A 19,518-nucleotide genomic window follows, 5' to 3' on the forward strand; every position below is an offset into this window, starting at 1 on the left:
CCTTATTTCTGGCCCTCTGATAGGTAAAATCTTGTTCTCTGTAGCACAGCTCGAGATTCACTGAGCCACTGGGACGCTACAATGCCATTTTGATTTGCTATCCTATGCTTGTGCTGACATCCATTTGGTTGGCAGCTGAGACACTGATGGAAAGAACAGTATGAATGAAACGAGACTATCAAAATATATGGTCGTTTGAATGGAAAAAATGATTGAGAAGCCGCCATGACTACCATTTCACCGATTGCAGAGCTGCTTCTCAGAGTGCTCATTGTACCATATGTCAGTTTTAGACCTCCACTTCAGGTTCTTTGATCCTAAATTCAGATCACCTGGCTGACACAAGCTCTGATACCCTACGCAGATCTTTTAATTGCATGCATCGTTGATTATCCGGTACTTTCCTTCTTTTTACAAGGTATCTCCAATGTTTTCTCAGCCTGCTTACTGCCCTCTCCTGAACTGAATATGTTGTTTTGTTTTTTCAGTGTGAGAGCGATATGCCTACAGCCCCATAGGCTGATGATAGCAGTTCTGATTTCTGAAACCAAGAGAAAGACTGCAGCAAAATACAAAACTGGTACTTTCTCTTGAAACTGTAAATATTATTTACATAAGTAAAGAAAGATGCAAGCATCTAGAGCTATACAGCAAGAAAGGGGATTCGCATTAGCAATGGCAGAGAGCTGGCCGGAGCTTTAGCTGAGAGACGGCCATGCTCGACCGGCCGGCGGCAATGGCATGTTCACTCACTCTCAGCACCGCCGCCGCCGCCGCAGGTCCATGTCATCGATGGCGGCGGCGAGGCGGCGCGGCGCGGCCGGGCCAGATGAGCGCCCGGGCGCTCCCCGGCGACGGCGGCGCGGTGGCCAGCCTCGCCGTCTCCGAGCGCTGCAGGATCTCCCACATCACCTGCACGTCCTCGTACGCGCACGTCTGGATGTCGTCGTGGAGCTTCACCAGCACGCCGCGCCCATCTGACAAAGCAAACAAAATTCAACTACCTACGTAGTACTTCATTCACATTTCAGGTTATAAAATGTTTTTCATTTCAGGTTATAAAATGTTTTGACTTTGATTAGAGTCAAACTGCTAAGTTTGATTAAGTTTATAGACAAATATAGTAATATACATTACCAAATTAGTTTTATTAAATGAATAATTAAATATTTTTTATAATAAATTTATCTTGGGTCAAAATATTACTTTTTTTTCTAGAAAATTGATCAAACTTAAAGCAAAACTTAAAGCAGTTTAACTTTAACTAAAGTTAAAACATCTTATAACCTGAAACGGAGAGAGTATTATATTCCACCTGATTCTAAAAATATAAGCATTTCATCGGCCGTTCCAAATTAAATGAAGCACTAATTTATGGTTATGAATTTGGAGAGAGTACATTGGTGCTACAGTTTGTAGCTGTAAAAAAATGTACCATGGTAGAAATTGTTACAGAAAAGGTAGCTTAGTGTCAATTCTCAAGTCCAATTTGTTGAAACTGCAGAACTTGATAACACACAAGCTCTGAAGGAATTCTGAATCTTGAGAATCTAGATGAGCTAATAACCAGTCATAATTCTTGTCTATAATTTCTTTTTTTTTCCTGCAAAAAATGAATATGTGATGCTGTCTATATGTATGATTGGGTGGTTAGCCGACTGCAGAATTGGATCCATGCAGAAAGCAAATCCTATTTTTATACTGATGAAAATCCAAGAGCGAATTGATACCGCACGTGCTCCATGCATACACAAACACCTGACATACTCATCATTAATACGGTGCTATCTAGAGGCTAATTAAGGTAATTAAGCATGTCCTTAATTAATTTCATTGCTTGTCAATGACGTAATGGATTAGGATGACACTGCATGAACGCATCGTATACATGCGTCCACAATGCGACGCGTACCTCGTCGATCGGCATGAGAAATAAGTAAGCGGTTTACCTAGTCATGTGGTAGTAGCACAATATGATAGCTAGACTAAACAAATGCATGCATGGGTGACGTTGCACAATTAAAAAGTCGATCAAAGCTAATCAATCACTGTCAGTTAGCACTGTTGTCAAATAGCAAGAGGTCGCTAGCTAGATCGGCGGTCGACACCCTACACGTGTGTACCCAGAAGCCTGAACATATCATGGTATCATCACACTCTCCGTTTCAAACTATAGTAGGATTCAAATTTTATACAAATATTTCTAGAATACTAATTTTAATGTACGAAAATCCAACCTAAACAATTCAAAATTTGACCACTAATGGTATGACCGAAAGAAATTATTTATTTTATCAACCTAAGTTTTTACTAAACAAATTAAAAATTCTTATATTTTTATAACGAAGTATATGTATATAGCAATTAGCAAGAGCAGAAGGCAAGTATGCAATGGCAGCTAATCACTTTTGTACCTGAATGAGCACAAACATGGTGACAACACAGGCAGTCTGCAGATAGTTATGACTAATCGGGCATGCGTATCCTGGATTAATCATGGCCAGGACGAAATGTAAGTGCATAAGCATGCCACGTCGACGCTTCTAGAAGGCAATTAAGCATGAGCAGAGATGAGTGTCCGTCCAAATTGCCGAGAGAGTGAGCAGAGCAGGGGCGGTTGGTTGGTGAGAGTATATACTGCATGCAGATGTCACTCACTCGCTGCCTAATTTGGCTGGTTCCTCTACCAAGTACCAACCCATATGTATAGTATATGTCTACGTGTAATTTAATTATATATATGCATTCCTTATGACATGGAGGTAGATAATACGACACTGAAATATCTCATCACAAACTAGATGTCAAGAAGTGCCAGTTGCTGTCCATTACTTTATTTGCCTGATAAATTCCAGGTTTAAGCGCCGCTGCTTGACAACCTCCTTTTTTTATTATTTGTTTAGAAGGGTATTTTTTTACTCGGTCTCCACATCTAACCGAATATTTACAGTCTTTTAAATGGGGAACTTAGGCTGTGTTCTTCCCTCATTTTCCCAACCCACCTCTCTCGTTTTTCGTGTGCACCTTTATCAAACTGCTAAATGGTGTGATTTATGCAAAAAAAAAACTTACTATATGAAAGTTGTTTAAAAAAATCATATTAATCCATTTTTTTAAAAAAATAGTTAATACTTAATTAATCATGCAATAAAACGAACTTCGTTTTGCGTGCCGTCGAGGAGGGGTTCCCAACCCCCTCCTCCGAACACAGCCTTAGTCTCTCAAATAACTCAATCTGAAATTCACTCCTACGAAGATTTTAATCTCAGGATCTTAAAATGCTACTCAGATCACTGTGCAACTACACTATGTGCCATTTCGCCTCCTACTCCTACTCCCCCATCTCACGTTTTAGTTTTATACTGAGTTTGTTTATTTTGGAACCGAGAAACCTTTATTGATTTGATCAATCTCATGAACATTGTCCTTTAAAACAAATGAATTTCTGGCTATGAGCATGTCCAGGTTCATAGGTTAAGCCAATTATATTTTTTAAATGGAGGGAGTAATTATAATCAATGTATGTCTACATTCCTAATGTCAGAGCAAATAAGATTATCATGACAGTACTATCTTACAAGCATAAACAGGCACGCTTTGATTAATTTCCACACGTGGAGATCGAGCAGAAGAAGCAGACGAAAACCAATATAGCTTAGCTAGTGATGCTGATGAGTACTGCAGCAGTAGTCTACTAGTGATGTTTGTGTGGAGTGGAACCCAGTGAGGCGTACGACAACCGACATGCAGCCACGTGACACGAAAACAATCTCTCTTTTTTTTCTCGCTCGAATTAAGAAAAATAACACGCAGAGTTTCAGATAATTTCTACATTTTGCACGCATGCATCTGATCTTATACTGCACTACTGTTGTGTACTAGGATGCAGATTGCGTGGCTTGGCATGTTGCTCAGAAGACGACGACGACGGCCGCCACGCGTACGTGTCCCCCAACGACGTGTATTTGGCTATTTGCTTCGGCTCCATACGTGTACATGCATTCAGTTTTTGGGCGAAGAACAGATTTGACTAATTTAATTATTATTAAAGGTGCGATTTCCCATGTTTGGGATGAAAAACATTTTCAAATATATTCAGACTTCGTCTCCCCATTGCATTCAGCGGTAATTACCATCCCACCGTGATTTTTGTTTTAATGCAGAACGATGAAAAAGGAGAAGATCAGAATGCTTCATGACGGCGAATTTTATCAGAAACAATTCGATTCTTCTCTCATGAAGACATGAACCAGGAAAAAAAGATTCAGTAGAATTAATGGATAACTTACCGTATTGTTTCTTGCGACGCAGCCGGGCGGCGACGACGACCCAGGCGCGCTTGACCGGCACGACGACCGCCCTCTGCCACCACTCCATGGATCGACGCCGCCGGCGGCCGGCCGGCTAGTCGCCGGCGATCGACGGACTACTGACAGTCACAAGGAGAGAGAGAGAGAGAGGAGACAGATAGGGAGGGAATAGCGGTAGCAGAGTAAGATCAGGAGAGAGTGAGTGTTTGGTTTCTTTTATGTAGCGAGGGGATATGAGATATGATGTGATGTGATATGAGATGATGCCACCTAATCGCGTTGGCTGCGCTCCACGTTGCCTCGGCGGCAGCGCCAGCAGCCCATTTGTAATTGCGGTTGCGGCCCCTCGATGCTAGTAATACCCGCGTGAATAATCTTAAATCGAGTATTGCTAGTGTTTAGTATTCCAAGATAAGAATAGAACAATACTATACGTACGACTGGTATGTCCGACCAGCGTACGATCAAACGGTAAAACAACTCAATACGTGACTGAGTATGGTGACAACATGGCTTGGTTATACGGAGATTAACGTCACAAGCTCACGGCGTTAAGGTTGTTCTAAAGTCGGACAAATTTAGTCGTACTTATAGTATTTTTCATAAGGATATTGGCACTTTGGCAGGCAGGCAGGCATCTCCTCCCGCCGAATGGACACATGGTGCAAAACTGGATTTTGTTTTTTGTTTTCCATTTCTTTGTTATTTCTATTTAATTGATGGGATTAGACTCCTTTATATAGGACATAAGGAATGGCGTCGTCTTAAAATATAACTATCTTTAACTATCAAATAATATATAGACAACATATTATTTGAGTTGTCTATATATTACTTACACCATCCGTTCCAAAAAGATTAAACTTATAGGGATGAATCTAGATATGCATTTGTTCATATTCGTCCTAGAAGTTGGTTTTTTCTAGATAGAAATTAGTTCAGTTTCGACAAAATTCCTTCATTTTAGAGGAGGCCTTACCTTAATTTCTTACTTTCCCTTGTAAAATATCCACTGATGGACACAAACACTAAGGATTGGTATGGGTTTCAGTTTAGCGTACATGTGAATTCTCTAACCTACCTTAGCATGGACATGGAATTTTCATGTGAATTCTTTGTTCCATATAAGCACATCTTTTGTAAATACGAAGTAGATCACGTGAGTAATTATGTACATCCTTTCTAGAGAAATACTTCATCCATCTCAAAATATAACTACTTTTAACTCTTTAAGCACTTAAAATTTGTCTAAAAATATAACAAATTCTTCATCAACATTCTCTTCCCAACCAATTACAACCATCCACCATTCAAATTTCTCAGCACCTTCAGTTCTCAACCAATCACAACCTTGCTCTATTTAATTTTACTACTTTCTTGATAACCCTATTCAACTCTATAACTTTTTATATTCTGAGATGGAGGTAGTAATTAAGACTTATCATTTGGACACTTTTGTTTCACTGGAATACATGGACCATTTTGTATTTTTGTATCCTTGTGCCATAGCCATAGCCTAAAAAGTCTATCAAGTCGACTGGAGTACCAGACAACTTTCTGGCAATAATGAGAGCTAGACGACGATGACATCTGTTCTTCCAGTCGTGGATATCTGAAACCACATATTGTGGGCAACTTCTGAAAGCGAAACACTGTCTGAAGTTCACTATAATATATGAAGTTCATTATATATAGTTCAGAGTTGCAAACCATTGTACAAACGATTATATAAAGATATCTAAAATACATAAAACACAGCCGAAAAAATTCTTGTATACCTTTTCATGTTCTTTTATACACTATCGTATACTTGCACATGCAACTGTTCTGTAGAATGTAGGATGCAGGGGCACCAAAGAGAGAGAGAAAGAAAGGTGCAGTTTTCAGAGATGCAAAAATATACAAAATCGGGTTGAGATAGGCACCTCGAGTACTTTCTCTATTAGACCTTTTGTTTTGAACTAATCATCTAAATTCTTCATATATTCTTTTGACAGTTTCGAATTCATTATCAGTTCTTGCTCTTTCACCAGAGAGTCCCCAGATTCAATCAACGCATCTACAGTGGTCTGATGAACAAAATAACATCAGGATATTATACATATCAATGAAAGAAACAACAATTACTACTTAGATGATATTCAGTAGAGTAATGAAGAATCAGTATGTGAGCTTGCTGTTTTGACATTTAGCAGACTTTTTTTTTAGGGAAAGACATTTAGCAAACTGATTATGACAAAGAAATCTCAGTACAACGCAAGCCAGTTATGTGGCCTGAAAAACTGAATACCTTTGGAGGAATAAATGTTGGAAGCTCCTCTCCTTTCTTTCGCTTGAGAAGCTTTTCATTTAGTTGTTCATGACCACCAATCTCTTCTACCCACTGCACCCAGGAGATTTCCAGTTTACAGAAAAGTATGTCTGAAGTACAATACAGTAACTACTACCCTAATGGTACATTTATCGGAAATACAACTGTTAAAACTTTTTGGAAAAAAATTGTCTGCTTGTCAAGTTGTTTGGTGCACGCTGTCTCCATACACGCTGTTTGGTGCACACCAGTACATCTTCAACAGTATTTGCAAAAAAGTACATCTTCAACAACTAAACAGAGTAACAGACATGACATTGTTTCACATACAAAAAATCAGGTGAATTTTTTTTCTAAAACGAACTGGAAAATAGAATTGCGAACTCTGTCCTAAATCAACACAGGTACCTGCAAGATTGCCCGATCGTATGTCCTGGATCTCAAAGCTCCATAAAAGTCCAGAGCTGCAGTGGGTTGAGTTCGCTCTTGAATATACTTTTCAAATGTAGTTGAAAAATGGATACTTTCTATGCTAAATAATAATAATAACTAGTTTCCACCAGCAACTGAACAAGGAAAATAATGAAGTTTGAGAAAAGGAAAAAAAGAATAGGTATTTTGCTTGAGGGAATGATGGCTATGTTACTGTTCTAGTTCCTCTTCTATTTTTCTTTTCCCTACATATCATCTAAGTATGTTTGTATAAAAAGAAACATAGACCTTGTTTCATATGCTGCAAAATGAAATTACAGTTCTGGAGAAATGGTTACCTTGGTTTGGAAAAGTGTCTACAACTTTTGATACATCCTCGAAAGACAAACCATCCTTTATATACATGCGGTGAACAATGTTAATTATATCTTCACGGCCAGGCTGCCTATTAATCACATATCACATTCAAGTATCATTCTTTGAAGTTTTTTTGCCAAATTAAATCCGACTAGTTGTTGCAAATAAAATTCAGTCTGTACTTTGTTGCAACAAAATTTATTCAGATGCAAGAACGAACATACCAATAGAACTTTTCCATCCTCCCATCACGAATCAAGGGAGCATACAGTGTCGAAAAATCATTTCCGGTAACTATTATTGGCACTCTGTGTGTTACATCAGATTCTCTCCATTTCTGGCCAATGCTAACCCTGGTTGGATTATCCGCCAAGTTCATTAAAGTTCCAATCACAATTTGATTATTTACTGTCATTTGTGTGTTACCTGAAAACAACGGTGATATATAGCACTTAGTTTGCTGTCAAAAAGAAATCACCATATGTTCGATGAAAAATAAAACTCTAAGATCCATCTCTTCCTACAAAAGGTGCTCTTCTTCTGAAGAATATTTGGAAAATAATTAATACACCAGATGAATACACTATTGTAGTATTGTTGACAGGCTCTCAAAAAGGAAGCATAAACAAAATATCCTAGGTCACTGTGATCAACAATTACCATACAAAATATGTTTACAAAACTTACCAAATCTTCCAACACCAGCATCTAGGTCATTGATCATCAAAACACTCATTTTCCCCTATACCATGAAAAAAATTGTGAAAACAGGAATCATTGAAGTAAACTGAAAATTAACAAAACCCACAGGCATCATTAATCTGTTAACTTTATCATGATAATACAGTAATAACACAGAAGAGTAAAGCACTACAGAGTTGAGAGCACTTGTATTTCTCATAACGGACAAGCATCAAGTCATTCAGGAACATTTGCGCTATCTTGATGTATAAAAAAGAAAAAGGAAACACCAAATATTGAATCAGCTGTTTGAAAAGATGGTAATAGAAAACTAAAATATGTAAGGAGCATTTTTGCCATATTCAGAACTGAGTGACAGTAGTAATAGAATTTTCGACAATCTTTTTTTATGATTTCAAGTGTCAATTACGAAGCTAGTCAGATACTGGAGCTTTCCACACATACCAAAAAAAAAAAACTCAAACAGGTGAAATAACACTCAAGTTTTAAAAATTGAGACATTATTTTGTTTTGTGCTCAAAACTGAGAACTGAATTTGAAGGTACATATCTGAAACTGAGTAGCCGAAAACACCTGCTTACTTGGTTTTGAATTACTTGAGAAGCCGTCCTGTATCGGTCACGTATAAGCCTCCCAGGTTCTCCTGCAACAATAGCAGAAACACACATGAGAAACTAATGAACGTGAGACCCTTTGATGATCTACGGAGCACCACATTGATAGCAACCTTGCAAAATATAGCAGAGTACATAAAGCATGTAAACAGTAAGCACAAATTCAAGTGTCTTTGACCTGCTTTCTCAGATTCTAGTTCTCCAGCAGACATAATAACAGGTTCAACACCCATTGCTCTAAATATAAGTTCAGTCTGGAATGTTTTCCCTTGGCCTTTTCCACCCCAGATTCCTGCATTGTGCAATGTTCCTCAAAAATATTGAAAACGAACTAAAGAATAATATTGAACTACAACCATGTATTATTTCATATCCCAATTACACAGAGAGAAACAAAGAGAAGTGCACTACCAAGTATAAGGGGAATCTTGATAGTAAGAATATGTGCAAGGTAGTTCTTCACAATATGACATGCTGCAAACATCAAGCAGTCCTTTTAGTATGTGTGCCTGGAGAAAAAGAATAAAATAAATTTGTCATGCACACTATAGCCACAAGAATATATACCATATAAAAGTTCAAGATATTATTAAGGAAGAGTTTAGCATAATCACAATTAATGTAAATGTAAGATTTGCATATATTTCACATGCTGCCAACATTGCATGCCATTATTTGATAGTTTGACCCAAAAATATATATATTCAGTCTAGGCCTCTAGGGACTGTTGGTATATGGTGGTAAGCTTATTCGGCAACTGTTACACCTTTGTATAACTTGTTCAGTTTCTTATACAGAAGGACACTGATACTTCAGTAGCCACTGTTTATGCAGGTGAAACGAAAGATGTAGTCTCTTCAAACTGTAAGAGTGAGATACCTGATTATAACAATGTGCTTCCTCCTACATTAAATTGCTTACCAACTTTATCCTGCACCACAACGAATCTGCAGTGTCAAATCTTTGTCAATCAGGTACCTAGAACAGCATAAAAGTACGAGGATGCAGTAAAAAAAAAAAGATCAGCTGAAGATGAACTAAAATTACACTCACAAGGAAGAGGGGTGCGATGTAATAATCTCCTTGCAGGTACTCAAACGTCCTGGTCGCTTTCTGCCGGTAATCGAACACAATATCCGCTGCAAACACATTTCACAAGTAACTATATATATAGAGCTGTAACCAAGGAAAGATCGTCTACTGCTGAAGTTAGTATACAGAATCTCATGTTCAGGAACCAAACAATTCAGGACATTTTATTATAAGATGGTATTTGGATCGAACGGGGCATCCAAGTGCTGGAGCGCGTACAGTCTTTGCCGAGGAAGTTGCCGACGAAGAGGTCGTCGACGATGCCGCTCCGCGCGCCGACGGCGATGTTCATGTTGTCGGCCTCCTTCCCGAGGCGGTAGAGGTAGTCATCCCCCTCGGAGTCCTTCGCCTCCCACGACGACTGCTTCGACAGCCTCCGCCCCTCCTCCTCCTCCTCCCCCTCATCACCGCCGGCGGTGGGCTGGGGAGACGACGGAGACGAGGACGACGCGCGGAGCACCGACGGGGAGCCGGGGCAGAGGCGGCCCCGGTTGGGGGCTCTCAGGATGGAGCTAGCGGCTGAGCGCGAGGGCGGGAGGCGGCGGTGCGCGGCGGAGGAGGCGAGGGAGGTGGCGGTGGCGGTGGCCATGGCGATTGCGGCTGAGAAATCGCCGGTGTGTGCGCGTCAGCGTGTGATCGGCGAGCGGCCGTCGTGTTGTGCCGTCTCGTACGGCGCTGGGGCTTATCTGTAACGGTCGGAGTGAAGGACACCTCACGTTTTTGGGCTTTCCACCGGCCCATTACAAATCCGTAATGGGCCCAAATCCGCCAATGGCCCAACGAAGAAGGCTCAGGCTGGCCCAAGTGCGCGCAATCCAGTAGCCCAAACCTATATATAATCCATCGGTTCCACTTTCTTAAATTATAGCGACACAGCAAGGTTTACAAAACCGCCCGGTTATCATGCGGGTATCACTATTATCGCGTGCAGCGGCGAAGCTAGAAATTATTAAAGAGTATGGCTAGGCTAAGGCTCAACTAATAAGTTGTTGATTTTTTTTTAAAACTACATGGTGATTTAAAACAATTTATACATGATTTTGAAGACAACCCTAGGGCTTGGGCTGTAAGCCCTAGTTGTCATAGGCTTGCCTCCGCTCTTGATCACTTGCGATAACCTTTTTCTCAATTCATGAAACCGATAACCGTCTTACCGTGAAGAAGCAGTTTGGTGAATCCAATCAGAGAAGACTCGTTACGAATCTGAATAGGCGAGACGGTAGATATAGTAGGGACAGACAAGGCGAACACCAAAAGCCGAGCCCCGCGAAATCCCCCGAAGTCCGAGCCGAAAGGAAAACCGACGAACTTACGATCGAAACAATGGTGCACAAGGTACACGCCGCCCGCAAGCCCAACCCCTCCGCCGCCGCGCCGCCGGATTCCAAGGCGAAGGCCGGTAGATCGAGGCCCACGAAGAACTCCGAGCCCTCGTCGTACCTAGCTGGGATCGATCTCCCCCCCTTCCGACGACGACGACGATGACGAGCTCGCTGGCGCTGCCACGCCGAGGGCGGCGTCGTTCGCGCCGGTCGACGTCAACGCCGCCGCGCCGCCGCCGCCGCCGCAGCGCAAGGAGGTGAAGACGAAGAAGAAGGAGGAGCGGCGCAAGCACGAGGCGGCGGCGGCGGCGGCGAATCTCTGGGACGACCCTGACTCGTACGTCGTCACCATCGGCGGCCGCGTCCTGGGACGCGGCGCCGCCGCCACCGCGGACGCCGCGACTGACAACGTGAGGGACGTCGTCGTGGAGGACTCCGACGTGTGGGTGCAGGGGGTGGCGCTGTTCGAGGGCGCGTCGCTGCGCGTCGCGCACGGGCGGCGGTACGGCCTCGTCGGGCCCAACGGCAAGGGGAAGACCACCCTGCTCAAGCTCCTCCACTGGAGGAAGCTCCCGGTGCCGCGCGGCATCCGCGTCACGCTCGTGGTGCAGGAGGACGACAACCGCGACCCCCGCCCGGTGATCGAGGTGGTGCTCGCCGCCGACGAGGAGCTCGCCACGCTGCGCGCCGAGCGTGACCAGCTCGAGGCCTCCTCCGCCGCCGCCGCCGCCAACGGCGCCCGGCTCGCCGAGGTGTACGAGGAGCTCACGCAGCGTGGCTGGGACACCGCCCCGGCGCGCGCGGCCAAGATCCTCGCCGGGCTGGGGTTCGACCAGGCGAGCCAGGCGCGGCCGGCGAGCTCCTTCAGCGGCGGCTGGATCAAGCGCATCGCGCTCGCCGGCGCGCTCTTCATGCAGCCAACGCTCCTCCTCCTCGACGAGCCCACCAACCACCTCGACCTCCGCGCCGTCCTGTGGCTGGAGGAGTACCTTACCGCGCAGTGCAAGAGCACCCTCGTCGTCGTCTCCCACGAGGAGGGCTTCCTCAACGCCATCTGCGACGAGGTCGTGCACCTCCAGGACAAGAAGCTGCACGCCTACCGCGGCGGCTTCGACTCCTTCGTCGGCAGCTACGAGCAGAAGAAGGCCAAGGCCATGAAGGAGAGCGAGAGGCTGGCCAAGGCGGCGCGGAAGAGCGGCCGGAGGGCGCCCAAGAAGTGGCACGACTACACCGTCGAGTTCCACTTCGCCGCGCCCACCGAGCTCGCCGGCGGCGGGCCCCTCCTCCGCCTCGCCGAGGCCGGGTTCACCCGCGGCGGATTCCAGCTGTCCGCCATCGACGCCGACGTCTCCATGGGGCAGCGCGTCGCCGTCGTCGGCCCCAACGGGGCAGGGAAATCCACCCTCCTCAAGCTCCTCGCCGGCGAGCTCACGCCGACGAGCGGCGAGGCGAGGAGGAACCCCAAGCTGAGGATCGGGCTCTACTCGCAGCACTTCTGCGACGCGCTGCCGGAGGAGAAGAGCCCCGTGCAGCACGGACGTAGATTCAGTGACATTCCCCCATGACCCACATGTCAGTGACTCAATGTCACCAGAATGTCACCGAGAGTGTCTCGACACGCATCCCCACCTGAAGAGCAAGCCATGGGAGGCGCGCGCCAAGCTCGCCAGGTTCGGGCTGGCCAAGGAGAGCCACCTCACCACCATCGGCAAGCTCTCCGGCGGGCAGAAGGCCCGCGTCGCGCTCGCCTCCGTCGCGCTCGGGGAGCCGCACGTGCTGCTGCTCGACGAGCCGACCAACAACCTCGACATGCAGAACATCGACGCGCTGGCGGACGCGCTCGACGAGTTCGCCGGCGGCGTGGTCATCGTCAGCCATGACTCGAGGCTGGTGTCCCGCGTCTGCGACGACGAGGAGAGGAGCGCGCTGTGGGTGGTGCAGGACGGCACGGTGAGGCCGTACGACGGCACGTTCGCCGAGTACAGGGACGATCTCCTGGACGACATCAGGAAGGAGATGGCCGCCGACTGAACAATGTTTTTTTTTCCTTTTTTTCTTTGTCTGAACTGATAAACTCTCTCATGCTTGCTCCATTTCATATTAAAAATCTTTTGAATATTTTCTTAGTCAAAATTTTATACGTTTAACTAAGTTTGTAGAAAAATATATTAATATTTTCAATACGGAACAAACATATTATAAATATATGTTAAATGTTAAATTTAATAATATAACTAATTTTATATTGTCAACACTCTAATAGTCACCAACTTGTTCTAGGTTTATTAACCCTTGGTTTTTTTAGATAATGAAATAAAACATCCCGGCCTTTACTCATCAGAGTTACAGCCAATTATTATAAAAGTAACACCCAAACACTGAGTGTAGTTCAAATGAATTAAACACACCCAACAAAATAAAAGATCAAACTAAGATAAGGAGAGCACATTTATTCAAGTCTATTTGTGAATCTCCATCCATAGTTTGCAAGGAGTTGCATGACCGTTGTCTCAAGTCTACGACATGCAACCTTCATAAGCTCTCGATCATCTTCACACATTTGCAGCTGTGCCCAAAATCGGAGCCAATATGTTGCCCTGAAAATTACCTGCATATATGAGATAGATGGTGATTTGTCAAAAACCATATCATTCCTAGTCAACCACAGAGCCCAACATATGGCAGAAGCTCCTACAAGTATGAGTTTACTCTTCTTCTTGTCTACCCCCAAGAGCCAACCATCAAATATATTAGATATGGTAGTAGGAAGGTATAAACCAAGAGAGAACTGTACTGCTCTCCAAACAAATTTTGCATAATGACACTCTATAAAAAGATGTTGAATAGTCTCATTTTTCATTAAAAAATATCTTAAACTGCCATTCCAATTTCGTCTTGCCAAATTATCCTTGGTTAGCACAACCCCTTTAAGCAAGTACCACATAAAAATCTTAATCTTAAGTGGCATCTTAAGCTTCCAAATAATCTTGTTTCTCTAAATATAACCATTATTAATTAAAGCTAGATACATCGACCTAATAGAAAATATTCCATTCTGATGATAATTCCATCTAAAGCTATCAGAGGATTGATTCAATTGAATATGTACAATAGAAGCACACAATTCATGCCAATATGCAAGATTCTGACCAACTAATGATCTCCTAAAGGAAACATTGAGTGGAACAGATCTCATAACATTAGCAATAGTAGAACTTTTCCTTCGGACAATAGAGTATAAAGATGGATATTTGTCTTTAAAAGCCAGGTTTCCTAGCCATTTATCTTCCCAGAACCTTATTTGTTTCTCATTATTTACAATCCAAGAACCCATATCTAAGAAGGTATCTTTGACTTTCATGAGACCTGACCAAAAATGAGAACCGCCCTGTTTCTTATTCACTTGGGTTATAGACTGATTGTAGAGATACTTTCTCTTCAATAGATTTTGCCATACACTTTCCTCGTTAATCAACTTAAACAACCACTTACTCAAGAGACACTTGTTTTGTATTTCCAAGTTATGAACCCCTAAACCTTCCTGATCCTTAGGTTGACAAATGATATCCCATCTAGTAAGTCTATACTTTTTTTTATGGTCATCTCCTTGCCAAAAGAACCGTGATTTATAATAATCAATTTTTTGAAGAACCCCTTTGGTATCTCAAAAAAAGATATCATAAACATAGCTAAACTTGAAAGTACAGAGTTAATCAAAACCAGTCTACCCCCAACAGATAAATGTTTTCCTTTCCAACTACTAAGTTTTTTCTCAATTCTTTTCTCAATCATTTTCCAATCTCTATTATTCAGTTTTCTAACATGCATTGGTATACCAAGATATTTAACAGGGAGAGCCAAACTTACAACCAAAGATGTTAGAATACTCATCATAATATTCCTTTGCCTGACCAAAACAAAATAATTCACTCTTATGAAAATTTATTTTCAAGACAGACAACTTTTCAAACACAGATAAAATCAATTTAAGATTCTTCGCTTGTTGTAAGTCATGTTCCAAACATATGATGGTATCATCTGCATACTGTAAAATAGATAAACCATCATCCACTAGGTGAGGGACTACCCTATTCAATGAACCAGCATCTTTAGCCCTCTTAATTAATAAGGTAAGCATATCTGCTACTATATTAAAAAGAATTGGAGATAAAGGATCTCCTTGCCTTAGACCTTTGTAAGTTTGAAAATTATTACCGGTCTGATCATTTACTCTAATACCAACATGTCCCCCTTGAATAAAAGAAGTTATCCACTCACACCATTTAGGAGAGAAACCTTTCATTCTGAGCGTCTGTTGTACAAAAGACCATTTAACCTTGTCATAGGCTTTTTCAAAATCGATCTTAAAAATCACAGCACTTTTATTTTTGCGATGTAATTCATGCATAGTTTCATGCAAAATAACAACACCTTCCATAATATTTCTCCTAGGTATAAAAGCAGTTTGAGTAGGGCTAATCACTTTTTGAGCAACACTCATTATTCTATTCGTAGCAACTTTGGTAAAGATCTTAAAACTAACATTAAGTAAGAAGATAGGCCTATATTGTTGAATTTTCATGGCCTCATCACACTTAGGCAAAAGAATAATAGTACCAAAGTTAAGGGAGAATAAAGGCAAAGTACCATTATGAAAATATCTGAAAAGATCCAACATATCATCCTTAATGACATCCCAAAAGACCTGATAAAACTCAGCAGGAAATCCATCAGGACTCGGAGCTTTATTATGTTCCATTTGGAAAATAGCCTCTTTAATTTCTTTTCAGTGAATTCTTGTATTAAAGCTTCATTCTCTAATTGAGATACTTGTGGGATATCCACAAAATTATTTTCATCAAACTGGAGATCAGAATCATCAGGAAGACCAAAGAGGCCTTTATAATAAGTGGTAATATGTGATTTTAGATTTGCATCACCATTTATCAATTGATCCCCATCTTGAAGTTGAAAAATTCTGGTTTTTTTATGTTTGCCGTTAGCAACCAAATGAAAATACTTTGTATTTGAATCACCCTCCAAAATATCCTTAGTTTTAGCCCTTTAATACCACTTAATTTCTTCTTCTCTCATAAGAGTAGATAATCTATTCCTACAAAACCATCTAAAATCAATTTCCTCCTGAGTTAGAAGAATAGATTCAGCCTTTTTATCCAACAAATCCAACCTATCCAAAATCTCCCTTTTTTGTTTTTTATACATACCACTTGTATGTTTATCCCATCTGTTATGGTTATGGATACCACATACCTAATAGTAGTTGACTAAATCTCGGCAGGACCCACCACATACCATGTCCTATACGGAAACAACCTACGGATATAGGAGGGAGTTCCGGATAAGGAAAGACAACCAGAGTTCTACATTGAAACGACAAGGACTACTCGGATTGTATCCATATTGGTTTCCCTAGTTCTACTCGGACAAGGGGACACCTATGGGTATAAATACAAGCCCCCCTAGGAGGACAGGGGAGAGGAACCACCATGGAAGACACCCATGACAATCAACATACACCCACCAGAAGCCACAACATACAAGCCTACATACGCCAAGACACGCCGCTGGATATCGACTTCAGGGATAGGCATGGCTATTCCCCTACGGTGTCTCCGGATACCGTCAGGAGAGACGAAAGCACTATCTCTGACCTCGCCGGGCACGGATTCGAGGAGGAAGGCTACCCTGTTGTCGACTACGAGTCAGATCTTCAGACCGACATGTCGACAACAGTTAGATAGGCTACCCCACATATTGTACTGGTGTGATTATGGTGAATAAAAGCAACTCCGACTCCGGCCAACAGGATGTAGGGTTATTACCTGACAACTCAGGGGTCCGAACCTGTATAAAAATCCCTGTCTCCATCTCTTTTACCTCAGTCTCGCGTATATCCTAGCACCAACGATCCCCATACTGTCCAAATACCGTAGTCGTGACATCAAACGTCGACACCATCCTCTCAAATGCCGTCTTAATCGGCGAATCTTCGCCTGCCATTGCTCCATAGGAGTATTACCCTCATGTACACTAGACCAGACCTCCTTTACCATATCTACAAAGCCATCACGTAATAACCAACCAAGTTCGAATTTAAAACTATGTTGTGCATTACCTGAAGAGGTGGAGTTTGTATTTAAAAGAAGTGGAGTATGATCCGAAATATCTCTATTAAGAGCAACCACCGAGGATAAAGGAAATTTATGTTCCCACTCAGTGGACATCAAAATCCTATCAAGTTTCTCATAAGTTGGATTTGCTAAGTTATTTGCCCAAGTATAAATCCTACCTGACATTTGTAACTCCCTAAGACACAGTCCCTCAATAATAGCATTAAAAAGAAAGGGCCATCTATCATCGTAACTGTCATTATTTTTTTCATCAGGGCTACGTAAAATATTAAAATCACCACCAATGAGAATTGGTAGGGATTCATGACTGCACAAATTAACTAATTCAGCAAGAAATTGATCCTTAAGTTCATTTTGTGCCGGTCCATAAACTAAAACTAAAGCCCACTTGAACTTATCAACTTTGTTACATAATTGGAACTTAATATAAAAATCACCTTCATCAATTAAACCAATATCAACGTTTAGTAAATTGATGCCTAACAGAAGACCCCCAGACCTACCTCTGGGAGGTTTACAATGCCACAAAAACTCCTTACCAGCACAAAGATTTTTAAGTGCAGCTGGAGTAAATTCTTTCTTAACCGTCTCAGACAATGCTATAAAGTCAAGCTGATGTTCCTTGGTCAAGTCAGAAATAAACTTATGTTTTTTTGGGTCCTTAAACCCATCACAATTCCAAAAGATTCCCTTCATTTGAAACTATTTTTATTATTTTTCTTATTTTTCCCCCTTTTACTCTTTTTCTTAGAGTTAGGAGAAGATGCCATAGGATTTAAAGTGTTTTTAAGACTATTCTCACAGTCCTCGCTAAAATCCATGACCTCTTCCATAATTTCACTACATAAATGTTGTAGTAAAAAATTATCCTCCAACTGGTCATCTAATGACTCAGTATCAACATTAGGGGTACAAACTTGATTAATAGAAGAACAAGCACATCCGCTTATCCTATTATTTTCTACACATTTCAAATCATTAATTACATCATCTAAAACAACATTTTTACTAGAAGGTATAACACCAAGATTATGAAGATGTGCAGATATTTGATCATTTGAAAATTGTGTAAAAGAAACATTATTAACTGAATTACCTTTAGCCTGCAGGTTCTCCAAGTTCTTATCAGCCTTCAACTTTTCGGCCCTTTCAAGAACAAGCTAATCGCTATCACTTGCCCTTCTCTTACTCTTCCTTGATGGAGAGATTACTGCCTCAGGGATAGCAGAGAGCTTTGCCACAAGACTTTCCTGAATCTGGGCCTTGTCAACCATTATAGTCTCCTCATCTAAACCATCAAATTCTTCATCAGAAACAGTCAAGTCATCAGATTCAGGTATCAGATTTAGCTGAGAAGAGGGAGCAGAAGGACCACCCCTCTCACTAAATTGACCACCAGAACCCATCTTAGAGCTGTTACCTGAATCAAATAAACCAGCCCCCTTCCCCAGATCCTGATTCATGTTCCCCTCTTTTTTCTTTTCCAAATCCCCATCATCCAAATTCTCCATCTCCATAGGCACAGGCTCCTCAGGCCTATTTTCAGGTTCTACTCTAAAAGACAGCTCATACAAGTGATCACCAATAACCACATCCACCACATCAGGAATCAGAGACGGGTCAAGAACCAAAACTTGTAAGCGAGCTATATCATACCTTCTAGTAAATATCATATCAACAGCTTTAGTAATTCCAAGGATGGAACCAACAGCCCAAATGATTAAATACTCTCTCAATTCAGAAGGAAGACCTTTGCACTGTACCCACACTTTTGGCATCACATATTTCACCTCATTCCCAACTCCCCTTTCCACAATCTCCATTTCAGCCTCACCAACTTTAGTGTGTATCTTGCCCTATTCGACCATACGACTTAATTCAGCTGCAGAAGGAAAAATAGTATGAAAAGTCCCATCACCATTATCATGCACCACCCACTTCCATCTACCAGGTATTAACCTCTCCAACTCAGAAATAATAGAACTTACAGACATATGTCCTTTAGTGACCTTAACCAAAGCCGCTTTAGGCTCATGCTTAACCCTCATTCCAGCTGAAAGAGGTATATGGAAGAAACCCAAACCATCTCCAGCATAACCACATAACTGAGCAACAGGTTTAACCCTTGGTTATTTGCCTTGGTATAATATTTTCCACAGTAGTCTGCCAAGGTTGTGGATTGGTGTGACTACTGACTCTTATTTTTTTCACCTTTGTGATGATTCT

General features: G+C 42.0%; 2 protein-coding genes and 1 pseudogene across 2 annotated transcripts; 1 reads left to right on the top strand and 2 right to left on the bottom strand.

The window, feature by feature from the left end:
* Positions 1-560: 560 nt before the first annotated feature.
* LOC9271353 (uncharacterized) lies at positions 561-4,500 on the bottom strand. The gene is made up of 2 exons (XM_015779548.3): positions 4,290-4,500; positions 561-977 (listed from the first exon to the last, which is right to left on the bottom strand). The coding sequence occupies exons 1-2, from the start codon at positions 4,375-4,377 to the stop codon at positions 787-789; spliced, it is 279 nt and encodes a 92-aa protein (XP_015635034.1). The 5' UTR covers positions 4,378-4,500; the 3' UTR covers positions 561-786.
* A 1,554-nt stretch (positions 4,501-6,054) lies between these two features.
* On the bottom strand, positions 6,055-10,477 carry LOC4337267 (ribulose bisphosphate carboxylase/oxygenase activase, chloroplastic). Its single transcript, XM_015781078.3, has 12 exons — positions 10,038-10,477; positions 9,780-9,865; positions 9,648-9,657; positions 9,138-9,200; positions 8,905-9,018; positions 8,694-8,755; positions 8,098-8,152; positions 7,635-7,836; positions 7,392-7,498; positions 7,030-7,085; positions 6,601-6,693; positions 6,055-6,379 (listed from the first exon to the last, which is right to left on the bottom strand). Exons 1-12 carry the CDS (start codon positions 10,405-10,407, stop codon positions 6,272-6,274), a joined length of 1,326 nt encoding a protein of 441 aa, XP_015636564.1. The 5' UTR covers positions 10,408-10,477; the 3' UTR covers positions 6,055-6,271.
* Positions 10,478-11,141: 664 nt separating this feature from the next.
* Positions 11,142-13,171, top strand: LOC107276947 (ABC transporter F family member 4-like; annotated as a pseudogene).
* Positions 13,172-19,518: the final 6,347 nt, after the last annotated feature.

This window comes from Oryza sativa, chromosome 4, assembly GCF_034140825.1.
Source record: "Oryza sativa Japonica Group chromosome 4, ASM3414082v1".
In the NCBI taxonomy this organism is placed as follows: domain Eukaryota; kingdom Viridiplantae; phylum Streptophyta; class Magnoliopsida; order Poales; family Poaceae; genus Oryza; species Oryza sativa.

Bases quoted from the DNA above. Each gene is read 5' to 3' on its own strand.
- LOC9271353 (XM_015779548.3), bottom strand. From the start codon at position 4,377: ATGGAGTGGTGGCAGAGGGCGGTCGTCGTGCCGGTCAAGCGCGCCTGG. The intron at 978-4,289 runs GTAAGTTATCCA...TTGCTTTGTCAG, and splicing joins GCGTCGCAAGAAACAATACG to ATGGGCGCGGCGTGCTGGTG.
- LOC4337267 (XM_015781078.3), bottom strand. From the start codon at position 10,407: ATGGCCACCGCCACCGCCACCTCCCTCGCCTCCTCCGCCGCGCACCGC. The intron at 8,756-8,904 runs GTCAAAGACACT...CTATTGTTGCAG, and splicing joins ACTAGAATCTGAGAAAGCAG to GAGAACCTGGGAGGCTTATA. The intron at 6,380-6,600 runs GTATTCAGTTTT...TTTGTTCATCAG, and splicing joins CAACATTTATTCCTCCAAAG to ACCACTGTAGATGCGTTGAT.